This window comes from Mercenaria mercenaria, chromosome 10 (assembly GCF_021730395.1).
Source record: "Mercenaria mercenaria strain notata chromosome 10, MADL_Memer_1, whole genome shotgun sequence".
Classification (NCBI taxonomy): Eukaryota; Metazoa; Mollusca; class Bivalvia; order Venerida; family Veneridae; genus Mercenaria; species Mercenaria mercenaria.
Genome location: NC_069370.1, coordinates 5,993,244 through 6,018,544, shown reverse-complemented (window position 1 = coordinate 6,018,544; position 25,301 = coordinate 5,993,244). Strand labels below are relative to the sequence as shown.

General features: G+C 37.0%; 2 protein-coding genes across 2 annotated transcripts in view; one reads left to right on the top strand and one right to left on the bottom strand.

Moving 5' to 3' along the window:
- Positions 1 to 25,301, top strand: part of LOC123559959 (26S proteasome non-ATPase regulatory subunit 3-like) — a 145,935-nt gene that overhangs the window by 91,592 nt on the left and 29,042 nt on the right. The window lies entirely within an intron of this gene.
- Positions 1,760 to 25,098, bottom strand: LOC123560565 (uncharacterized). The gene is made up of 8 exons (XM_053516670.1): positions 25,026 to 25,098; positions 22,143 to 23,795; positions 21,543 to 21,691; positions 19,946 to 20,036; positions 18,185 to 18,286; positions 14,538 to 14,750; positions 11,348 to 11,489; positions 1,760 to 10,616 (listed from the first exon to the last, which is right to left on the bottom strand). The coding sequence occupies exons 2-8, from the start codon at positions 23,788 to 23,790 to the stop codon at positions 10,466 to 10,468; spliced, it is 2,496 nt and encodes an 831-aa protein (XP_053372645.1). The 5' UTR covers positions 23,791 to 23,795; positions 25,026 to 25,098; the 3' UTR covers positions 1,760 to 10,465.

The following is a 25,301-nucleotide window of genomic DNA, read 5'->3' as shown; positions in this document are numbered from 1 at the left end:
CTGATCACTTGTGTGAAGTTTCGTTAAATTGTGTCAAGGAGATGAGGAGAGATGGTACGCACAAGATTGTGTGTATGTATATAGTATAGTAACAAAAAACAAAGTCCCGTAACTCTGCAATTTTTTTCTGAAAGAACCTAACATGCCCCATCCACAACTACTGTTGTTACTGATCACCTGTGTGAAGTTTCATTAAATTGTGTCAAGGAGATGAGGAGAGATGGTACGCACAAGATTGTGTGTATGTATATAGTATAGTAACAAAAAACAAAGTCCCGTAACTCTGCAATTTTTTTTCTGAAAGAACTTAACATGCCCCATGCACAACTACTGTTGTTACTGATCACTTGTGTGAAATTTCATTAAATTGTGTCAAGGGGATGAGGAGAGATGGTGCGCACAAGATTGTGTGTATGTATATAGTATAGTAACAAAAAACAAAGTCCCATAACTCTACAATTTTTTCTTCTGAAAGAACCTAATATGCCCCATGCACAACTACTGTTGTAACTCATCACTTGTGTGAAGTTTCATTAAACTGTGTCGAGGGGATGAGGAGAGATGGTACGCACAAGATTGTGTGTATGTATATAGTATAGTAACAAAAAACAAAGTCCCGTAACTCTGCAATTTTTTTTCTGAAAGAACCTAACATGCCCCATGCACAACTACTGTTGTTACTGATCACTTGTGTGAAGTTTCATTAAATTGTGTCAAGGGGATGAGGAGAGATGGTGCGCACAAGATTGTGTCTACGAACAGGCGGACAGACAGACAGACTGACGGACAGACAGACAACCTGAAACCAGTATACCCTCCCCCCTTACAACTTTGTTGTCGGGGGGGGGGTTACAAATAGGAAAGAGGTAGAAGTGGTGGAAATTTTGGCACCAAAAATGGAGGCACAGCCAGCAAAAGGTAAACAGCCAATTGTTGCTTTTGAGCTACTAATGAGAGAACAGCAGTTGCTGGATCAGAATGTTTGTGATAAAGATCTAATCTCAACCCCTTTGGCTAATGAAACAAATCCTTTTCTAAGCTTTTTATCAAATACAGAGCAAACCCCAGAAATGGTGAGGTGGGGGGGGGGGGGGGGGGGCGATGACCTGACATTACATGTGCCCGAGCAAGTCAAACAAAACATTGCACAGCATAAGTACATAAATATATCTGTCCTGCTGAAGGGTGCAGTTGAACTGACATGTTCTCCGACAGTGTACTGGGCATCAATGAGTCTGGGCAACTGGAATCAAGGCCAAAAGCAGTCTCCGAGAAAACAGAGACAATTGAGAAATGGACTGATGCTTTCCATGTGTATGCCATCATTTATTTAAAACACCACCCAGACCGCACTCTCGAAATGTACAGTACATCTCAACAATCAGGAGGCTGCTAGAAAGCCTGGATTCAATTGGAGACTGTACAATGAACAGTTTAGACTCAGACAGGTAAAAGATGTGAGTCCATGGGACACACTTAATTCAGATCTATAGCTGCGTTGTTTTATATGCCCACCCCAAAGCCGAACAACTGCCACCTTTTCTGCAAACTTACCCCCAAATTGCACAAACTTCAATAAAGGCAGCTGTAAATGAAACATCTGCCATTATACCCATACATTTTCAGCTTGCTCATCGAATCTACATGGCAGATGGGCATGCCCAAAGGCAAATAACTTCTCAGCGCAAACAAGTACTAGCACCCCTAATTTTCGTCCATACCCTAGACGTCCCAACAGAACAAGACCCTTTTTTATTACAATAAACAGTAAGGCTATTTCATCAGTAAACTTGGTTGCATTGGAAAAAGAGCTGGCATTTTATAACCATACTGATGCTGATTATTTAGAGGAAAGGTTTCCAATTACATTATGAAGGCACAAGAATAAGGTCAGAAGCAAGAAATTTAAAGTCCGCAAATTTAAACCCAGTCAAAAAATAAATATGGAAATGGAGGCTGGTCGAGTTGCTAGACCCTTTGAACTCTGTCCAATCGAATCTCTCAGGGCATCTCCAATAGTGCCGAAGAAAACCCCAAACAAATATCGTCTTGAACATCATTTATTATACCCAGAAGGAAATTCTGTCAATGGCTTCATTATTCAAAGTCACTGTTCTGTTCAGTACACTCACTCTGATGAAGCAGTCCATTTGGTGCAAGACCTGTTTACTATTTAAAATGGATGTGCAATCAGCTTTCAGACTTTTGCCTGTTAGGCCTTCAGATTTTGATCAACTTGGCTTTAAATTTGACAACAAATATTTTTTCGATAAATGTATGCCGTTTGGCTGTTCAATTAGCTGTAGCACTTTTGAAAAATTTGCCACTTTCTTGGAATTCTGCGTACGACGAAAAGCAAATAATAAAAATCTCTTGCACTTTTGGATGACTTTCTGGTGGGGGTGGGGGGACAAAGCTAAAAGTGATGGCTGTTACACTTTAATGTCAACTTTCAAATCATGCATGCAAGTGTTAGGGGTGCCGTTGACTGAGGAAAAACGGAAGGTCCAGTCACGGTCATTGTGTTTTTGGGTTTAGAGCTTGGTTATCAGAAAATGGAAGTAAGGCTACAAATGGAAAAAGTAAAAGAAATTCTCAGTCATATTGAAGCAATACTTTTGGAAGAAAAGGCAACTTTAAGAGTCTGATAGGTACCTTAAATTTTGCATGTAGAGTTACATTCCAGGCCGTCCATTTTGTAGGTTAATCAATGCGATATGTGGCCTTATAAAACCACACCATCGCATTAGATTGAAGAAAGGAATGAAAAATGATTCAAGGTCGTGGAAAAAAATTCTTCCAAAAATTCAATGGTGTCACAGTTTTCCATGATAGGTTTTGGCTGAATAATGATGAAATAGAGCTCTTCTCCGACAGTGCAGCTGGTACTGGCTTAGGTTATGGTCTTTATTTTGCTAGGAAACGGGCATATGCTGCATTGCCTACATCATGGCATGGACATAATATAACAAAAGATATCACAGTCCTTGAATTATTTCCTATATAAGTGACAATAATTATTTGGGGGGAACAGCTCTCTAATAAAAAGATATGTTTCCGCTCAGACAACATGGCAGTTGTACATATTATTAACACAATGACCTCAAAATCGGAGAGAGTCATGACATTAGTCAGAAATGTAACAATGCAGTGTCTGAAACGTAATATTGCTATAAAGTCAAAACATGTTAGTGGCGCAGATAATTCCATTTGTGATGCTTTATCTAGATTTCAATTTCAGAGCTTCAGACAGTTAGCCTCAAAAGCAGAGCCCGAACCACAGCAAGTGCCAGACCATCTGTGGAAAATATTCGAGACAGAGCAAAATGGATTAACTTGTTTTAAGTTCTGTTCTTAACAACAGGTTTTTGTTAAGTATAACTTCAGCTGCTAGAATACATAATAACCCCAAATAACTAATGCAATATCATTTCATAAAACAATGTTACAATATACGTGATTATTTGGAATATAGTTAAATATAGTTTTATTTGTGATTGGTTTGATAAGTGACAATGTCTGAATCTGATAAGTGTATCGAATGTAGTAATATTGTGCGTCCTTTACAGCATGCAATTACTTGTGATAAGTGCAAGTGAGTACCTTTACCATACACTACATTAAATATTAGATTACCATTAGTTTGTTCTTCGATATCAGTAAATAAACCTTTTTTTTTTCTTTTAAAATCTGTCACCTAAATGTAAGTTAATATATATTTTGGCATGTATCTTTTCAGCCTACATATGAAATCCAAGACAGTGTGTACCACCTTCTGCGAAAGGTCTTAGCACTTCCGCTCCTGCCAGCAGAAGACATTCCACCTGCTTTCAGAAAGCTGTCCGAAAAGAGAGACCAGTAGAAATTCTCAGGAATCTATAAATAGACTCCAGAGAACCTAAAACAGATTGGTCACATGGTCAGAAGGTAATTGCATTGTGGGATACTTTCCCACAATGCATCACAGCTTCCTCTCCAAGACTGCTAGAAAAAAAACTAGAGCTATCACTAAAGGTGATGAATGTACCCCCCGCATGCACTAACACAGTACATTGCAATTCGACACACACAAGATAGCATAATTATGTGGACTGTATGTATACAAACTGTATGTATACAGTATAGTAACAAAAAACAAGTCCCATAACAATGCAGAGTATTTATCTAAAAGAACGTAACATGCACCATGCACCACTAGAGTTGGTACTGATCACTTGTGTGAAATTTCATGAAATTATGTGCAAATGTTCGGAAGATTAGGCGCGCACAAAACTGCATATGCAGACTGTATGTACATAGTATGTTAAGAAAAAACAAAGTCCCATAACTCTGCAATTTTTGTTGTTGAAAGAACCTAACATGCCCCATGCACACCTACTGTTGTTACTGATCACTTTTGTGAAGTTTCATTAAATTGTGTCAAGGGGATAAGAAGATATGGTGCGCACAAGATTGTGTCTATGTATATAGTATAGTAACAAAAAACAAAGTCCCGTAACTCTGCAGTTTTTCTTTTCTGAAAGAACCTAACATGCCCAATGCACAACTACTGTTGTTACTGATCACTTGTGTGAAGTTTCATTAAATTCTGTCAATGGGGATGAGGAGAAATGGAGCGCACAAGATTGTGTCTATGTATATAGTATAGTAACAAAAAACAAAGTCCCGTAACTCTGCAATTTTTTTATGAAAGAACCTAACATGCCCCATGCACAACTACTATTGTTACTGATCACTTGTGTGAAGTTTCATTAAATTCTGTCAAGGGGATGAGGAGAAATAGAGCGCACAAGATTGTGTCTATGTATATAGTATAGTAACAAAAAACAAAGTCCCGTAACTCTGCAATTTTTTTTCTGAAAGAACCTAACATGCCCCATGCACAACTACTGTTGTTACTGATCACTTCTGTGAAGTTTCATTAAATTCTGTCAAGGGGATGAGGAGAGATGGAGCGCACAAGATTGTGTCTACGGACAGACGGACAGACAGACAGACAACCTGAAACCAGTATACCCCCCTTACAACTTTGTTGTCGGGGGTACAACAATTCCACTAGTTGATATTTTTTTTTTTTTTTTGGATTTAACGTCGCACCGACACATGATAGATCATATGGCAACTTTCCAGCTTTAATGGTGGAGGTAGACCCCAGGTGCCCCTCTGTGCATTATTTCATCACGAGCGGGCACCTGGGTAGAACCACCGACCTTCCGTAAGCCAGCTGGATGGCTTCCTCACATGAAGAATTCAACGCCCCGAGTGAAGCTCGAACCAACATCGATAAGAGACAAGTGATTTGAAGTCAGCGACCTTACCCACTCGGCCACGGAGGCCCCACTAGTTGATAACAAAATTTACAAATCCAAGATATCTGAAAACAAAAAGCTGCGTCCAAAAAACGTTTGATGCCCCCGGTGGCATCCTTGTCGACAGGTTACATCTTCATTAGTATCAAGTCATTCTAGTAAGGGGTATTGATGCTAGACGAAACGGTCCCACTTCGTTAACCTCGTACGGACGGACGGACAGGACAATCACTATATGCCTCCCGCATCAATTGATGCCGGGGGCATAAAAATGCCTGATACGGGAAAGGGAAAGAGACCACAGAAGAGGCCACACACAGCTCCAGATGAGGAAGATGCAGAAGATTCTACCAGTAATCAAAGAAAGAGGCCAAAATTCCCATTCGAGATCCTATCACTAGAACATGAGGCAGAAAAATCCAAGGATGGTAATGATTTAAGGCCTTCTGGCATAATTCATTTTGATAGTATTTTTCAAAATATAGCCCAGGCTCAAGATAATTTGCCTGAATTAGGAGCAATCCGGTGTGGTGGGGGATGAAATCGCAGCACACATCCCACAACTACTTAAAGACAAAATTCTGGCATTTCAATATGTTAACCTAGCAATATTATTGAAAGGCAGCACTGAGCTGTCTGAGATGTTCCATTCCATTCCCTCCACCTTAATAACAAGAGCTCGTCGAACACGAAATGCCCCCCATGATGCATTCTTATTTATTTATTTATTTGGGTTTTACGGCACACCAACACAGTATAGGTTATATGGCACCAAACAGGACTACAAATTTTGGTTCCACATCTCATTTACATCGAAATAAAACCTTGATGCATTCAGTAATTACACAAGGAACAGAAATTATATGCTCACTGTAAACAAAAGTTCTACCATTCTGGTTTAATCTGACCTTGACCTTTAACCTATTAACCTAACAATAGATTACAGAGTGTTCTTGAAGCCTGTACCTTCAAAAATGTGAAAGTAGGTCACTAGGTCAATAACAAGGTCAAAGTATTTTTCGGTACACAAACCTATGCATGTGGTCCAAATTTGAAGGTTGTAGCTACAGAAATGTGAAAGTAGGTCACAAGGTCAAGATCAAGGTCAACTCATGTCAAGGTTCACCTTGCCACTCAAAACTAAACAAGTGGTCCAAATTTGAATGATGTAAGTTATGGACATGAAGATTCTAAGTTTTTCCCTATATAAGTCTATATGAACCATATGACCCCTAGGGCGGGGCCATATTTGACCCTAGAGGGATAAATTGAACAAACTTGGTAGAGAACCAATAAATGGTGCTACATTACAAAATATCAAAGCCATAGTCTTTGTGGTTTGGACAAGAAGATTTTAAAAGTTTTTCCCTATATAAGTCTATGTAAACCATGTGACCCCCAGGGCGGAGCCATATTTGACCCTAGATTGAACAATCTTAGTAGAGGACCATTAGATGATGTCATATACAAAATATCAAAGCCCTAGGCCCTGTGGTTTTGGACAAGAGGTTTTTCAAAGTTTTTCCCTATATAAGTCTATATAAAACATGTGACCCCCGGGGCAGGGCCATATTTGACCCCAGGGAAAAAATTTAAATCATCTTGGAAGAGGACCACTACATTTTGCTACATACCAAATATCAAAGCCCTAGGCCCTATGGTTTTGGACAAGAAAATCAGAAACCATTTAACTGTTCCTGGCCAATGTGACTTTGACCTTTTAACTAATGACCTCAAAATCAATAGGGGTCATCTGCTGGTCATGGCCAACCTAACTATCAATTTTCCTGACACTAGGCCCAAGCGTTCTTGAGTTATTGCCTGGAAACCATTTTACTGTTCCTGGTCACTGTGACCTTGCCCTTTTGACATACTGATCTCAAAATCAATAGGGGTCATCTGCTGGTCATGACCAACCTCCCTATCAACTTTCGTGACCCTAGGCCTAAGCGTTCTTGAGTTATCATCCGGAAACTGTTTTACTGTTCAGGGTCACTGTGACCTTGACCGTTAACATACTGACCTCAAAATCAATAGGGGTCATCTGCTGGTCATTACCAACCTCCCTATCAACTTTCATGATCCTAGGCCCAAGTCTTCTTGAGTTATCATCCGTAAACCGTTTTACTATTCAGGGTCACTGTGACCTTGACCTTTGACATACAGACCTCAAAATCAATAGGGGTCATCTGCTGATGATGACCAACCTCCCTATCAACTTTCATGATCCTAGGCCCAAGTGTACTTGAGTTATCATCCGGAAACCGTTTTATTATTCAGTGTCACTGTGACCTTGACCTTTGACATACAGACCTAAAAATCAATAGGGGTCATCTGCAAGTGATGACCAACCTCCCTATCAACTTTCATGATCCTAGGCCCAAGCGTTCTTGAGTTATCATCCAGAAACGGATTGGTCTACATTCCGACCGACCGACCGACAGACCGACCAACGTCTGCAAAACAATATACCTCTCCTTCTTCGAAGGGGGGCATAATAAAGGAGGCATAGAAACAAGGCCTCAAACTTCAAGACAGACAGTTCGGAGTATCGAGGAATGGACTGATTCTTTTATTATTTTTGCTAGCATAATTACTTCCAAATATCCTGAAAAGAGCACAGAACTGCTAAAATATGTCTGTCATTAGGGATGCTGGGAAACACTTTCAGTCCAATGCCTGGAAAACTTATGATGAGCAATTCCGGCTCCGACAGGCTAATCACTGCTATATATATATTTAAATGTTTTATCATGTATGTAAATATTTAAAATTGTTACCATTAGGTTATTTTAAAGATATAAAATAAAATATGAAATTACTAGTATTATTTCTTTCTTGTGTTATCTACTCGTAGTATTTTCTTTAATCTTATACAATTATTATCAATCATGTTGATGTGGTCCATATTTTCTATTACCTTGGTCCGAAAAGACCCAAATCATGGTCCAAAATGTCCCATTATATGGTCCAAAGTGTCTCAAAATCACGGTTCGAAATGTCCCATAATATGGTCCGAAATGCCAGGGCCAAAATGTTCATGGTCCGAAATGTCCCTAATTCGAATACGTCTTTTGTCATTGGTTAAAATTTAACAACAATGTAATTCTCTTTTTTTATTGGTTAGTGTATTTATATTCGTCTGAGAAGTTGTTTATGTCTTGATTAACCAATCATTTGTAATATGTTCTACCTAGAACCGCATATATACCGTGACACAATAGTATATCGGTCGGTTAGATATTGCACCACTAAGTAAAATAAGGTAATTGTCTAAAGGGTACAGATCAATACCTCTAGAATATGGTTCTGGACAAGCCTGTTAGGGGTTTCCTAGGCGTACGGACCTCCGATTTTCTAGAGATTAAGGGTCATATACATTTCCGTACCCCTAGACAATTCCTATAATAAAGGCATAGCCTTCACAAGTAAATCTGAACCTAGTGCAATGCAATCAACGATCATCGTTGACCTTAAAACGACCACACATACATGTATATATATTATATCTTCAATATCATTTATATAAAATAAAATATAATTCTTTAAATATCTCTGAAATATAATTCCTTAATTTCTATCCAGTATATTATCATAATTGAATATATACAAAATGAAATACATGTATATAAATCAGAATAAATTTCTTAGTTGTTCACTAAGTGTCCAACATTCAGACCCACTGAGTAATACAAGTGTCTTTATAATCAACCGTCCATCTGTCCGTCATATGCCAAGAATTATGAACTCTCGCTGTCTGTCAGTCCGATATTATGCTGAAAACCTGGGGCCTCAATTACATTAGTATATGATTCAATTTAAAAACACAAAAAATGTTAAAATGTAACATAAACACAAGAACCTAAATAACAAAAGAAAGGTAATTAACCCTTAGCCTGCTAAATTTCTATAATGGACTGGTCCATCATTCGATTTGGGCAATATCATTTATTATTCGAAGGGGTGTTTACTGAAAATTTATCGACTGAATAGCGAACAGTGCAGACCATGATCAGACTGCACGGATGTGCAGGCTGATCTTGGTCTGCACTGGTCGCAAAGGAAGAATTATTGCCGCCAGCAGGCAAAGGGTTAAGGAAAACTGTACTGATTTGGGATGGTAAAATCAATGTAAATAATCTGTAGAACATTTTCACTTGACCTGTGGGTTTCCGCACTTTTATTTCTAAATACTAACAAGCTCAATTTTATTTTGTTGGGTTTAATGTCACATCGACACAATTATAGGTCATATGGCAACTTTCCAATTTGATGGTGGGGGGAAGAGCCAATGTGCCCCTCTGTGCATTATTTCATCACAAGCTGGCACCTGGGTAGCTACTAGAACCGCCGACCTTCCGTAAGCCAACTGAATGGCTTCCTCACATGAAGAATTCAACACCCTGAGTGAGGCTCGGACCCACATCGATGGGGGCATGTAATATGAAGTCAGTGACCTTAACCGCTCGGCCAAGGAGGCCCCTAAACAAGAAGATCCAAATGCAGACTCTGTCCGATACATATGTTCATGGTGAGTGAAGCCTTACAAAATGACAAAATCACTAAAACAGCATGCTAACTTAAGAATTCACTGAATAATGTCCTGTAGGCTTACATGTATTTCTCATATTTTTATAAACAATACTACATCTAACACATTTCATCAGCATTAATAAAGTGACTGATTAGAGGGACAGTATTCTACCTACATTTCAGTTATAATAATGTTCCATCAAAATCATTTATGATTGTGCTGCTGTAAAGAAAAAATATATATAAAAACAAATTAAGAAAATTTCAATGTTCCATTCATAAGGGAAAAATTGAAGAAATATCTTTTAACTAATTTTAAAACCTTACCACACATCAATACAAAGGTGAATGCAGTTGACGTTCACTTTAGTTTGCAACATTATGTCAAGGCATTTATGGTAAATATGATAGTTTTAAGAAATACATATTATACTGCTATGAGATATGACTACTTTGAAATGTAACTCATTGGGAAAAGTTATCTGTTACCTTTAATCTGGCAAGTAACTTTTCTATACATTGCATTATATCTATGTTATCCTAATTAATTTCATAAACATCTCCTGTTTCGATATCAATATGCTAATTAACCTATCTAATAAACTATCTAATAGACAATATACTCAAGTCAACTGTCGAAGATGTCTGGACAGCTTAAGGGCTTCAGTAACAGGCATACCAAAATCCTCTCGGAGAATGTTGTGAAAGTACTCTGGTGCTGTCTCTTGAATTTTCTGTATTTCCAGTAGGAGCAGTCCATCAATCTGCTCAAAACTAAAACATAGCAAAAAAATAATGACATTCAATTAGTGTTACTTCAGACGATGCCACAATTAGAATGAAAGGAAACACATGGCAGCATTACAGAGCTTATGCAGGATAGCTTCTCATTCTAGTTTTGTTTGTTTGTTTTGGGTTTAACGCCATTTTTCAACAGTATTTCAGTTATGTAACGGCGGACAGTTAACTTAACCAGTGTTCCTGGATTCTGTACCAGTACAAACCTGTTCTCCGCAAGTCAAATAGTCACAGAGAACATACGCGGCGCCCCACCCGAGGATCGAACTCATGACCCCACCATCCGTAGACCAACGCTCTACATACTGAGCTAAGCGGACAGGTTTTCTCAGTCTAGTAGCACTGACTATCAGAGGTGGTAAGAAAAATCTTAATAACTGTTACATCACTTCTTACATAAATCTCTTATCAACAGTTTGTGTCATACCCTGGTCTACAGTTCAACACAAAATTCTGCGGACTAAAGTCAAATTTTGAACATAGGGTTATGAAAATTTATTTCAGACTTCATGTAATAAGTCACTTTGTACCTCAGGCAATAGTTTTGACTATTCACCAGCAAGCCATTCAGAAAGTGTACACGATTTAGAAATTTATTTTATTAAAAAAAACTGATTTCATTTAATTGAAAAGTATGTTATTATATGTACACAAATTTCATGAAATTTCTTAAAAAATGTCTGTAACAGTACGGATAGCAGACTTACTTCTGTTCAAAGTAATTTAGACCAATAGATCCAACCCACTGTTTAACATCTACAGGTGTCCAGCTACTAACAGTGGGACTGGCTGGGTGGTGCAGTATAGGCACAGCTTCTCGCGACGTCATTCTCTGTGGAACTATTGGCACTACAATACAACAATGGAAAAATGTAAACGAGCAAAAATCACTTGTACTTATAATTAAAGTGATTCTTAACCTGGCTTTGTACCTTTCATAAAACACCAGAGCTTTTTATTAAAGTGCTTCTTGTCAAAGCTTTGTACCTTTCATAAAACACAGAGCTTATTATTAAAGTGCTTCTTGTCCTAGCTCTGTATCCATCTTAAAACACAGAGCTTATGGTTAAGGTTCCCTTATCCTAACTTTATACCTTTCATAAAACACAGAGCTTAATATGGTTTAAGTGTTTCTTGGTCTGTTTTTGTCTAATTACTATTTCAATAGTCATGAGACGTCACAAAAGTGTATGCTTTAAATACTGTGCATGTAAAACTAGAGCTGTGGTAGGCCAGCAACGCTCAACTATTTGACAGCTTTGTCAATTGAATGAATACAAAGTTGAAAAAAAGGGCATAATTTTGCACCAAAAAAAAGCAAAATAGAGGTATAGGACCTGTCCAAGTATGTCAGTTTACTACAGTGAATAAGTGTGTGAAGTTTGATCCTTTGCCACAAGTGTATACTGAGATACCAGCTTACATACCAAAACTTTACCAAATTGGGATGCAGACGCCGATGTGGACGCCAACACATGAGTGAGTCTAATAGCTCTACCTATTCTTTTGAGCAAACAAGAGGACCATGATGGTCCTGAATCGCTCACCTTTTCCCACATGACCCAGTTTTGAGTATGACGTTGTTTCTATTTTTGACATAGTGACCTAGTTTTGACTCATGTGATCCATTTTGAAGTTGACCTAGATATTATCAAATAAAAATTCTGACCAATTTTCATGAAGATCCATTGAAAAATATGGCCTCTAGAGAGGTCACAAGGTTTTTCTATTATTTGACCTATTGACCTAGTTTTCGAAGGTACTTGACCCTGTTTTTTAACTTTACCTAATATTATCAAGTAACAGTCTCACTAATTTTCATGAAGATCTCATGAAAATATGGCCTTAGAGAGGTCACAAGTTTTTCTATTTTTATACCTACTGCCTAGTTTTGACCGCATGTGACCCAGTTCGAAACTGACCTAGATATCATCAAGGTGAACATTCAGATCAATTTTCATGAAGATCCATTTAAAAATATGGCCTCTAAGAGGTCAAAATATTTTAATAATTTTAGACCTACTGACCTAGTTTTTGACCGCAGTTGACCCAGTTTCAAACTTGACCTAGATATCATCAAGATGAACATTCAGACCAACTTTCATACAGATCCCATGAAAAATATGGCCTCTAGGAGGTCGCAAGGTTTTTATTATTTGACCTACTGACCTAGTTTTTTAAGGCAGGAGACCCAGTTTCAAACTTGACCTAGATATCATCAAGGTGAACATTCTGACCAATTTTCATGAAGATCCATTCAAGGGTATGGCCTCTAGAGAGGTCACAACGTTTTTTCATTATTTGACCTACTGACCTACTTTTGACGGCACGTGACCCACTTTCGAACTTGACCTAGATATCATCAAGATGAACATTCTGACCAATTTTTATGGAATCCATTCACAAGTATGGCCTCTAGAGAGGTCACAAGTTTTTCCTATTTTTAGACCTACTGACCTAGTTTTTGACTGCACATGACCCTGTTTCGAACTTGACCTAGATATCATCAAGATGAACATTCAGACCAACTTTCATACAGATCCCATGAAAAATATGACCTTTAGAGAGGTCACAAGGTTTTTCTATTATTTGACCTACTGACCTAGCTTTGATGGCATGTGACCCACTTTCGAACTTGACCTAGACATCATCAAGATGAACATTCAGACCAACTTTCATACAGATCCCATGAAAAATATGGCCTCTAGAGAGTCACAAGTTTTTCTATTATTTGACCTACTGACCTAGTTTTTGAGGCACGTGACCCACTTTCGAACTTGACCTAGATATCATCAAGTGAACATTCTGACTAACTTTCATGAAGAACTCATGAAATATATGGCCTCTAGAGAGGTCACAAGGTTTTTCTATTTTTAGACCTACTGACCTAGTTTTTGACCGCACGTGACCCAGTTTCGAACTTGACCTAGATATCATCAAGATGAACATTCAGACCAACTTTCATACAGATCCATGAAAAAATATGGCCTTTAGAGAGGTCACAAGGTTTTTCTATTATTTGACCTACTGACCTAGTTTTTGATGGCACGTGACCCAGTTTCGAACTTGACCTAGATATCATCAATGTGAACGTTCTGACCAATTTTCATGAAGAAATTTTGAAATATATGGCCTCTAGAGAGGTCACAAGGTTTCTCTATTTTTAGACCTACTGACCTAGTTTTTGACCGCACGTGACCCAGTTTCGAACTTGACCTAGATATCATCAAGGTGAACATTCTGACCAATTTTCATGAAGATCTTGTGAAATATATGGCCTCTAAGAGGTCACAAGGTTTTTCTATTTTTAGACCTACTGACCTAGTTTTTGAAGGCACGTGACCCAGTTCGAACCTGACTAGATATCATCAAGTGAACATCTGACCAATTTTCATAAAGATCCCACAAAAAATGTGATCTCTAGAGTGGTCACAAGCAAAAGTTTACGGACGGACGGACGGACGCACGCACGCACGGACGGACGACGGACGACGGACGCTGCGTGATCACAAAAGCTCACCTTGTCACTATGTGACAGGTGAGCTAAAAATGAGAACAAATGAGATTAAATGATACAGAAATGTATTTTAAAAATATACAGTGAAATCATTAATATTCATGGAGGACTAATTTTTGTGGATTTCGTGGTTGAGTCAACCCACAAAATCTAATCCCAACAAACAAGTAAAATTCCCATTCATTTTACGTTTGAAAGTTCATATCCCCATGAAATTACCGTTTGGACCAAAACCACAAAATTAAATGATTTTACAGTATACATGGAATAAACACATACTTCATACAAAATGATACGACAGAAGACAATATACAGTATAAGACAACTCCTTTCTGGTTTTGTCCCTATTCCATACACTTACTATTCTCAAATGCACTTACAACGGTCAGGCTGATCTAGTGAAGGGCTAATTTTTCCTCTGTCACGCAACTCTCTAATCAATCTCGGAACTTGGACATCTAACTGGTCTTCGGAATAGATATCAAAATACAGGCGAGTTCCAACAAGGATTCCCAGCCAACCATCTGGTATATACTCTCGCTGAAGACGCAAGGGAACAAAATCCTTCCGTAATCTGTACACGTACTCAGCCTCTGAATAAAACAAACATGTAACAAACATTAACTTGGTATTCTCCACTAATATTATTATAGAAATTTAGCCGGGTAAGGGTTAAAGTTAAAATGTCTCCATATGACTTGATCTGAGTGGGTATGACTTTGAACAGAACTAAATCTACAAATTAAACTAAGTTCAAAATATGTGAGCCGCGCCATGAGAAAACCAACATAATGGCTTTGCGACCAGCATGGATCCAGACCAGCCTGCACATCCGCGCAGTCTGGTCAGGATTCATACTGTTCGCTTTCAAAGTCTATTGCAATTAGAGAATCCGTTAGCGAACAGCATGGATCCTGACCAGAGTGCGGTTGTGCAGCCTGGTCTGGATCTATGTTGGTTTTCCCATGGCGCGGCTCATGTAAAGTGAGGTTACGTACAGTTGAAACTCAATACCTAAAACCCGTTTTATATCTCAAAATGTTGGCTATCTGAAAGACATTTCCAAGTTCCCACCCGAAAACATGTGCACAAAATATAATTATGTCTCCCCCCCCTCTGGGGGAGACATATTGTTTTTGCCCTGTCCGTCCTTCCGTCCGTCCGTACGTCACACTTCATTTCCGAGCAATAACTGGAGAACCATTTGACATAGAACCTTCAAACTTCATAGGGTTGTAGGGCTGCTGGAGTAGACAACCCCTATATCAGTCTGCACGGATGTGCATTTATTTATTTAATTTTTTTTGGGTTTAACGTCGCACCGACACAATTATAGGTCATATGGCGACTTTCCAGCTTTGATGGTGGAGGAAGACCCCAGGTGTCCTCCCTGCATTATTTCATCACGAGCGGGCACCTGGGTAAAACCACCGACGTTCCGTGAGCCAGCTGGATGGCTTCCTCACATGAAGAATTCAACGCCCCCAGTGGGACTCGATCCCACATCGATGAGGGGCAAGTGATTTGAAGTCAGCGACCTTAACCACTCGAACACGGAGGTCTCGCACGGACGTACAGGCTGATCTTGCTCTGCACTGGTTGCAAAGGCAGCAGAATCACTTGCTGCCAGCAGGCAAAAGGTTAACAGCAAAATGCATTCAAACCTGTTATGCTGAGCTGATATACAGGATGGACATGCCTTCATGTACATGTGTTTTACATTTCACATGTAACTGATTTCATTTTCACTTTCTGAACCTAAGTCAAATAACCACATCTAAATGTTAATTTTTCCCCTGAATAACCTTTCCCTTTAAAAATCAAGTCATATCAACACATCTAAATGTTAACGTGTCTCCCATTCCGCCTTGCACTTTCCAAAAGTGACTAATATCAACACATCTAAATGCAACACTTATAGTACCAATACATTTCACTTACAAAATTAACGCTTACAAATGTCACTAATTTGGTCTAATCATCCTTCATAAATATAGAAAGTGCAATTGTCAGAAGTGACATCTAAAGTTCAGATACACCCTATAGTACTTCACCTTTCACTTTCTCCAAATGAGTCAAACTGAATTCAAGCGACAATTTAACACATTTCAATGAAACACTGATGAGTAATTACAAAAATACAGAATACATTTTGTCTGAAACATTCTTGATTAGCGCATCACTTTTATTTTGAATGTGGTAAAATCAACACATCTAAATGCAAGTTTCTGCAGGAAAGCTAGATGCCTTCATTAAGGTAGTTCTGCACTTCAATAAAACAGAAGTAATAGTGGAAAGTTATTTATCCAGAGAACGTTGAATATTAAAGCCTAGATTTAGTATATATAATTGAAAATTGTTTAAAGAAATTATGGAAACTGTCAGTAAATTTATTAAAAGGGCAACGTTACTATCTTTCAAAAGATAATTTAAAATATGATATTAAAATGTTTGATACATTAAAAAAAATCTAATTAATTTCTTAAAATCTGTGTGCAGTGTGTGAATTTCTTTTATCATTTGCAGATATATCAAAAATAAGCACAAGTACCTACACATTTTTTTTCCGACATATTGTAGACCATATATTTATTTACAACTGTGAGAACTTTCATATAATAGGGTTATTATAATAGTAGCTTGATCTGGGATGCTGTATTCGGCTCGAGTGAAATTTGTCAGATCAGATCTCACGAGGCGTGCAAGCCCTTGACCCTTATATTATATACCTTCAACTTTTTGTTTGTTTTGTTATCAAACGAAATCTTCAATGTTTATCGACGTTAAAATAGAGCTTAGTGAATTTTTATGTGTGCTATTTATTGAACTGTCAGATCATGCATATGAAATGAAAGTGGTCCGGCAACATAAAATACAAAAGGTACAATACGGAATTTTTTCTGCCTGTTCATATTTTCTTGTGAAATACAAGCCGTATATTTGACAGAATTTATATAGATATATAATAAAAATCTACACTGTAGAAAAATTTTTATTTGCGAATATATTATCAAAACTGTGGTATTCCGATTCATAACTTTATCATGACATCCGGAGTTCTAACAGTTGCATTTTCCACTTGGGTAAAACGAAGTATTTTTACAATGAGCATATAGTAGCTTTAGAAATAAATATCACACTATTTCAGAAATCAATTCAGACTTTTGACTGCACATGCCCCAGACAATGCTATAAACTACAAAACTGAAGTTTCATTGAAATATTATATAGATCTAATACCTTTATTTTAGTTTAAAGTTTCTACACAGGGCATCTATGATAAAGTCCAAGTAAAATGTAATCATTACCCACGTGAAATTATTATCATTCTGCAATGTTTTGGATTATGTTAAAATTATGAACAGACGCCCATTATGAAAACTAACATGCGTTTGGTCCAAAATTTTCAAGTCAGTCTAACAAAAAAATCAAGCACACATCCTATCTTTTTTATTTGCCAAATTTTCTAAATATATTTTGAAGTTTTGAAAAACCATGGTTGAATCAAATTTTACATTGTAGAAAAAATTTTGACCTGAACATGCTGAACTACTTTAAATACAATATATGACCATGTCCTTGTAAGGCCTGCACAAGTGATTCTGTATGTGTCTATAACAACTCTACAAGGGAGGCTCTCATAGGCAGCTGTTAATAATCTCACAGAACATTCAAACCTACAGAAACCACAAACTATTCTTATGAATTAATATTTCTTTATGCTTCGTTTGTTTTGGGTTATTGCACCCTTTATCATTATTTCAGTTATGTAACAGCAGGCAGTTAAGGTAACCAGTGTTCCTGGATTCTGTACCAGTAATAGCCTGTTCTCCACAAGCAAATGCAAACTTCCCCACATGAATCAATAGTGGCGGACGAATGCTTTCAGACAAAATGTCTTTATCAAACTGTTACAGAGAACATACACCGTGCCAGGGTAGATCTGCCTTCTCCTTACTGAGGTAAGTAGGCAGGCTTATTTCCTTATGCAGTTACACTAAAGAACTGTGTGTATCTGAATACATACCTGTCCTACAGTTAGGGCTGTCCTTGTATTTCTGAGACATACACACTAACACAACAGCCGCTTTCTCTACTGCTAGAGCCATTGCCTCTAATGTTGATCCAGCTGAAAAAAAAAATATCAAGAAAAAAACTATTATCAACATGCAGAAACACATATCTCTTACCTTTAATATCCTTTACACTGCTAAATTTCCAAAATGGACTGGTCCATCATTCAATTTGGGCAGTACCACTTGTTTATCATTGGGGTGTTCACTGAAAATTTACTGACTAAATAGCTAAATAAAGACCATGACATTCTTGCAGGCTGATCTTGGTCTGCACTGGTCACAAAGGCAGAATCACTTGCCGTCAGCAGACTAAAGGTTAACATAATTTATGACTGACAAAAATAGAACTAATCACCTTACTGGTTACTGAACAGTATGGGTCTCCAAATATCAAAGTCCTAAGTTGATACTCTTGAAAGTCAATAAAATTGTCAGTAAACAGGGTTTCAATATTGATGCTTATAAAACTGAATAATCTACCATATGGTGATGGGTTCAAATTTCTAACATTAAAGTTTACTGGTAAATCACTTATAAAGGCAATACTGAAAACATCTGCATATTGAAATATTGGACTAAGTGATACTGAGGACAAAAGATCAATCCACTTATATCTGCATACTGAAATATTGGACTAAGTGATACTGAGGACAAAAGATCAATCCACTTAATAGTGCATGTACTAACTTATAATATATGTTCTATATCCATCCAGACATTATGTAGACCATGCTAGATAAAAGTACATGTACTTACTGGTACTCATATTTTCTATATTCATCCTGCCATTCTGTAAACAACTTTAGACAGAAGTTACTCATTATGTATGACCGACTTTTCAATACACGTCTAAGGGCATACTACAGTATACATGACGTGTGTAACGGATTAATTAAGGCTGCTAATGTCGGCAATTAACGAGTGGGCGGAGTGAAAAAAGGGCACTTTAAGAGTTTCGGGCGGCAGTTAGGGCAAGTGGGCGGGGCTTAAAAGGGCCGGCGCGCGCCGGCAAAAATAGCGCTAGATAAACCACTTCATATTTTCTACATCCATCCAATATTTCTAACAAGTATACAAAAAAGGCATCTTTTTTTTGTTTTGTTGGTAAGTCACCTCAACAAAATTATTGTCGTAGGAAACTTTCCAGCTAATCGGATGAGGAAGACCCCAGAGGCAAAAAGGGGCATTTGGGATAGAACCACTCCTCCTGAAACCCCACGGTATGAAACCCTCACATAATTTTACATCCAAGCGGTTTCAAACCAAAAAGTTGAGGGTCAACTGATTCGAAGTCAGCGGCCATAATTTTTAGGCCATGGAGGCCCTGCCAAATGTACATGTATTTGTTCATATGTTCTATATCCATTCAGACATTCTGTAGACCAGACAACACAATTATACAGTATGTTCCCTATCCGTTGGACGGGGGAGTAGTACAAAATTTTCGTGTATTTACGCATATTTTTTCTATAAATCCTGCAAACCTTGTGGAAATATGTACACAATTATCAAGTATTTTATCATATTTTTTATAATATCCATGCAAACATTGGTAGACATGTACAAAATTAAACAAAGTATTTACTCATATTTTTTTATAATATCCATGCAAACACTTGTAGACTTTACATAATTATGAAAATACTTACTCATGTGTTCTATATCCATCAAAACATTATGTAGACCATGTACAAAACTATAGATGTACTTACTCATATGTTCTATATCCATCCATACTTTATACCCAGCATGCCTCAGTCTGTCCTTGACCTTCATCATTACGGCCTGGGAATCCCACTGGAACTGAACATGAATGAGTTGGGTTGGGTTTTATCTACAAAGATTTAATTAACTATATTCAGATGTTAATTTCCCCAATGTTTTTTTCCAGTAGAATTTAAATAGTGACTTTTTTTACATTGCTAAAGGAAGAGCTGCTGAAAGGAAAAGCTGCTAGCTAGAGTGAAACAATAACATTCATTTTATTAATATTTCACTGACCAAAACTTACTAAATAATTAATCTCTGCAAGTAACCCTCACAAACAAAATATCTGCAACTACCAAAACACTGTGCTGATTCTGTCCCCTAACCCGTTAAAGTGAAGCGTAAAATGTGACTTGGTTTTTGCAGTGTACAAAAATTTAAATTTTCATTTAAAGTTTCTTATAACATTCTTTTGTGGCCATTCAGAGTTTTGTTGAACAAAAAAATATTAAAATTAAAAAAAAAACTTCATAAAGGGAAAAACGTTCTTGTACACAAAATTCATTAAAGTTTTGAAAAATATTTGCTTTGGGATATTTAAACCCTTTTGCCCTGTGGCGGAAAAAGATTTTGCCTTTGCGACCAGTGCAGACCAAGATCGCCTGCACATCTGTGCGGCTGTTTGGTCTGCACTGTTCGCTAGTCTCTATCAGTAAATTTTCAGTGAAAACCCCCTTTTAATAAATTGTACTGCCCAAACTGAATGTGGACCTCCTTATAGAAAATTTTGCAGGGTAAAAAGGGTTTTAATTTAAACTAAATTTAGCTTTTTTTATATCAAACGTCAACAAATAGTCAAAAATTGTAATTGATAAATTTTAGTTCAGAAATGGCTGAAAACCATTGTGGAAAACCCTTAGTCATAAAAATAGTTTCCAAAATAAATTCAAAAATAATCGTTTTTCAAAAAATTGAAAAAAAAAAAAGAGTTATGATCACCAACCTAAGAGTTCTTTTGAATGATAAGTAACATGAATGATAAGGTTTTAAATATAAAAAAAAAAATCAAGAAAAAAAACTTTGTTACAGGTAAGTTAGATCAAAGAGTCCAATACAACACTTCCTACTGTCTTTTCATGCACAGAAGGCTCCCATGACAAGTTGAGTTTGGATTTATCACACTATCATTGAAAGTTTAGATATTTTCTGTAAGCTGGAGCTAGTTATCCTAAGGATGTGTATTTCCTGATGACAAACAAGGGCTGAACAGAAAACTATCATATCTCCTTCTTTATCTTACTTGAGTTACAACAGTTTTCCATTAAACCCTTGAAACACATAAATGAGCGGCTAGGTGAGAATCACTGACTGTATTTTACATTGATCTGGACGGATAGCCCTTATTTCAAACCACACAGCGGCCCTTATTTCAAACCACAAGCGATATATATACCTATGTTTAACCTAACCCTAACCTCTAGTCAGAGTATCATACGCAAGGTTGTAGGGTTGTAGTTTGAATCCTTTGAAGTTTGAATCAAGGGTTTCCCGATCTTTGGACAGGTAATGCAGAAGGGGAGAGAGAGAGAGAGATTCACATACACGATACAGTATTCTATACAAACCTGCGGACAACGACGATGATACAGAAGAGCCTATGGACGATTTTGATATGTTCTCTAGTTCCCAGAACGTGCCTCTAGCTGCGTGACATATCTCCTCATCCCTACAATGCTGTAACTCATACAACTCTGAAAAAATAATTAGTAATTTACAACAACATAAATCCTTTACATCAATTTAATAATAAATGAACCCAAAAGTAAGACACATTCCAAAAACTTGCTTCAACAATGCAAGCAAAGTAATCTTCATCAAATTTTCAGTCATATTTTTCTCCAAACATGAAATTCACGCTTTAAAAATGTAAATTTATGCAAGTGAGAAGTATGCATTATACACTCAATGAAAAGAATACTGGAGATAATAACCCCACCCACAAGCCTGAAATCAAAAAGAGCAAAATACAATGTACCAGTAGAGTCCCTATCTTTGTAAGATTTTTTGTTAATCAAGCAAACCCCAATACCTCCTTAACATTTCAAAATGATTTGCAAACTGAGCTCAAAACCTATCAAGGACCATAAAGTATTTGATTGACAAATAATCAACTACAGAATATGTTCCAGATTCAGTACCTACTTGACATGATCTTTGGCATTTCCCTCATTTTCACTTTATTGTAGTGGTGAAAAGCCAAACTCCATAGAGTTGTTATGGTAACTTTAACTTCATCATGACTGCCTTCTTCTAGGATTCCCTGAAACAACGCCAGTCCTCCATTCCTCACTATTCGGATCTTATTTTCATCGTTGATCGCCAGATTGTCCAGCCCCTTCATGATTTCTACAACACTCATACCATATTTACTCGACTTATGACTTGCAGACTGAAGAGCGTCGCCTAAAACTTTGAAAATGAACATGAAATTGTCATCATCGGAATTTATCATTTCATTTTCTGCTTCGCTCAGAATATAAGACAAAATGATGAGCGATTTCAACCTGATCATTGGTACCTCACTATCAAGGAAAAGTCTCACCACAGACACAAGTCCATCATTTCTTAATTTCCATTTTCCATTTGGGACATGTCTGCAAATGTTATGTAAAATCCCAAGAATAGCTTTTACGGTAAAAGTTTCAATTTCTGAATCAGCATACTTGGAAAAACACAGTTTTTTCAGATCCGTTTGCAAGATTTGGAATAAATGTGAGGTCAGGGTATGCTGACAAAAATTTACACTTTCATCACAAGCAATCCAAATCAGCATCAGAAATCTTTTCACGGTAGGCCAGTGTCTTTTCCCTTCATTATGTTCCAAAGAATTTAATTCTGAAATTGTATTAATACCACTGAAGGTAAGGTATTGTTCAAATTTCTGTGTAAACCTGTGTTTTATCAATGCCGCTATATACAGCTCTGAATGCAGAGTCTCACCAGACTGGCCTCTAATTATTTTGGTTATACTCAATAATTTCTCAGTCAAGTTTTTTTCTTCTGAGTTCGAAGTCTCAATCAAGTGTTTCAGTTTTTCATCCGCTTCAAGTTCTACCGTTCTAGGTAATATATTGTCGTACTCACAAGGAATGTGGTAACCAGTCTGTGTATTGAATACTTTATTTTTCAAAAGCTTGTCTCTAGAATCTTTTTTTATGACAACCTTTTCTTCATTTTTGTCTACTTTAAGAGCAATATCTTTTGGTTTAAGTCTTTCTTTTTCCAAACAAGAACTTTTCAGATCAGATTCAGTCATATCTGTTTTCATTGTGCCATTAAGTCCATGAAAATTTTCAGATTTAGCTGGTTCCCTTCCTTTTATTTCTACACTGCCTGTTTTAATATTTGCTTCCTTTCTCTCACCAATACCTGCTGTAAGTTCAGATATCTCATTCACATAGTCACATTTCTTTTGGAGTTCCCCTTTGTCTTTATATGAATCCTGTGATTTCATTAACAGTTTAATTTTACAACTATCAGTTCCAGAATATGATTCTGTTACTTTTACATTCTTATCAATGCCTGTAGCTGAATTTACTAGAACATTATTTGATGACACCCTGTGGTTTGCATAATCCTGTTTTCTATTACTTTCAGGACTTCCACTACCATGGCTACTGGTAGGTGAAACATTCACACTGGATTTTGAAGCTGGTTCAGTCAATACTATACTCTTGGATCCCACTTCCAAATCTACATCAACATCTGGTTGTTTTGAAGCAGCTGTTTGTTTGACTGCCTTATCTTTGCCACCAGAACCCTTCATTCTATTCCCCATTAGTTCTGTCATATCAACTGAAATGGGAAAAATAATACGACTACCGAGTACTTAAAATATTGAATAAAATAGTTTCATGTATTAACCCGTTCCAAAGAGCTATAAAAATAAATAGATCGGCAACTTGAAAGGCATACTGAGCAAATCTCGCCAAAATCCCGTGGCAGCTGAATGAGATCTCACTGTAGTAAGCGTCTGTTGATTTGATCATGATTGATCAAGTCGGCAAACGCTTTGAAATAAGATAACTTTCTATTAGATTGTTTGTTTATAATGATAATGGTGCTTTATTAATGTTGATAGTATATATTTTCTATACGGGAAAGGAATGAATTTTTGATTGAAAGTCTGAGAAATCAACAGTTGTCGTTTGAACAATGGACTATAGGTTCGGTTTATTACGTGCTGGCCGTACCGCCAGTTTTATACTTCAGTAAGCGTCTGTTGGTTTGATAACGATTGATCAAGTCGGCAAACCCTTTGAAATAAGATAACACACTAACACAAGATGACACGTGATTACCTCCAATTTCCATTCTGTGTATTTTATAGTTCTTTCCCCGTTCAAATGGTTTATGAGACACTTAGTCCTACACATAAGACACAACATAACTCATATCACCTTATAAGTTCATTAAAATTGATATTTTACATTTTTTATTTTTCATGTTATGTCGAAAAAGGCTTTGATAGTAAAAATGTAAAATGTCAGAATATTAAATGTTGAAAGTAAAATGACAACTTTTTCACGTCTAATTAGTTTGACTAATGAGACACTATGCAGTTTCAGTTTCAATACATGTTGCAAATTTCTGAGATGTCATTTATAAATTTGTCTTTTACTACGATGATTATCACACGAGAAAAATTCTGTAAAATAATGCTGCATTTATTGAAAATTTGACTAGGACCTTGGTTTATGTTATTGTCTTGCATCTTATAAACCACTTGAATGGGATTATGGCTATTTTGCATTTTATTTTGAAATATCTTACATTATTGTTATTGGTTTTATAGGTACATATGGCTAGTTTGTGACTTTTCTGGGACCTGGTAAATGACCGAATATTTTGCCCGGGTACATATACACAAGAAATAGTTTCACCTGTTTTCGCGACCTACAATTTCTTTGCTAGATAGACTTTTCTTAATTTCAGATAATGAAAAAATATTTCAATAAATCTCTCTTTCGTTTCGTGTTAGTGCACGTGACTGTTTCGGCAAATAGCGCAAATAAAAGCATATACTCCGCCAGAGACTGCAAATTCTGCAAATTCCTCTTCTTGCAGAGTTATCATTCCTGGCCCTAGATTTTTTGGCGGTGGGACACCAAAATTCAGGCTATTCACTACTAAAATACACCCGGTTCACTTTGACTTTATATATTTTTGGAGTCTAAATCTGTTACTTTCTCGCCTAACTTAAGTGATCTTGTGTACACTTTTTGTAGTCCATAATTAATGCTTTTTAGTGGTCTTAGCGGTATGCCATCATACAGGGCGTGTGTAAAGTTTGTGAGTGCT

Bases quoted from the DNA above. Each gene is read 5' to 3' on its own strand.
- LOC123560565 (XM_053516670.1), bottom strand. From the start codon at position 23,790: ATGACAGAACTAATGGGGAATAGAATGAAGGGTTCTGGTGGCAAAGAT. The intron at 11,490-14,537 runs GTAAGTGCATTT...GTTGTATTGTAG, and splicing joins ACTAGATCAGCCTGACCGTT to TGCCAATAGTTCCACAGAGA. The intron at 10,617-11,347 runs GTAAGTCTGCTA...GCTATGTTTTAG, and splicing joins CTAAATTACTTTGAACAGAA to TTTTGAGCAGATTGATGGAC.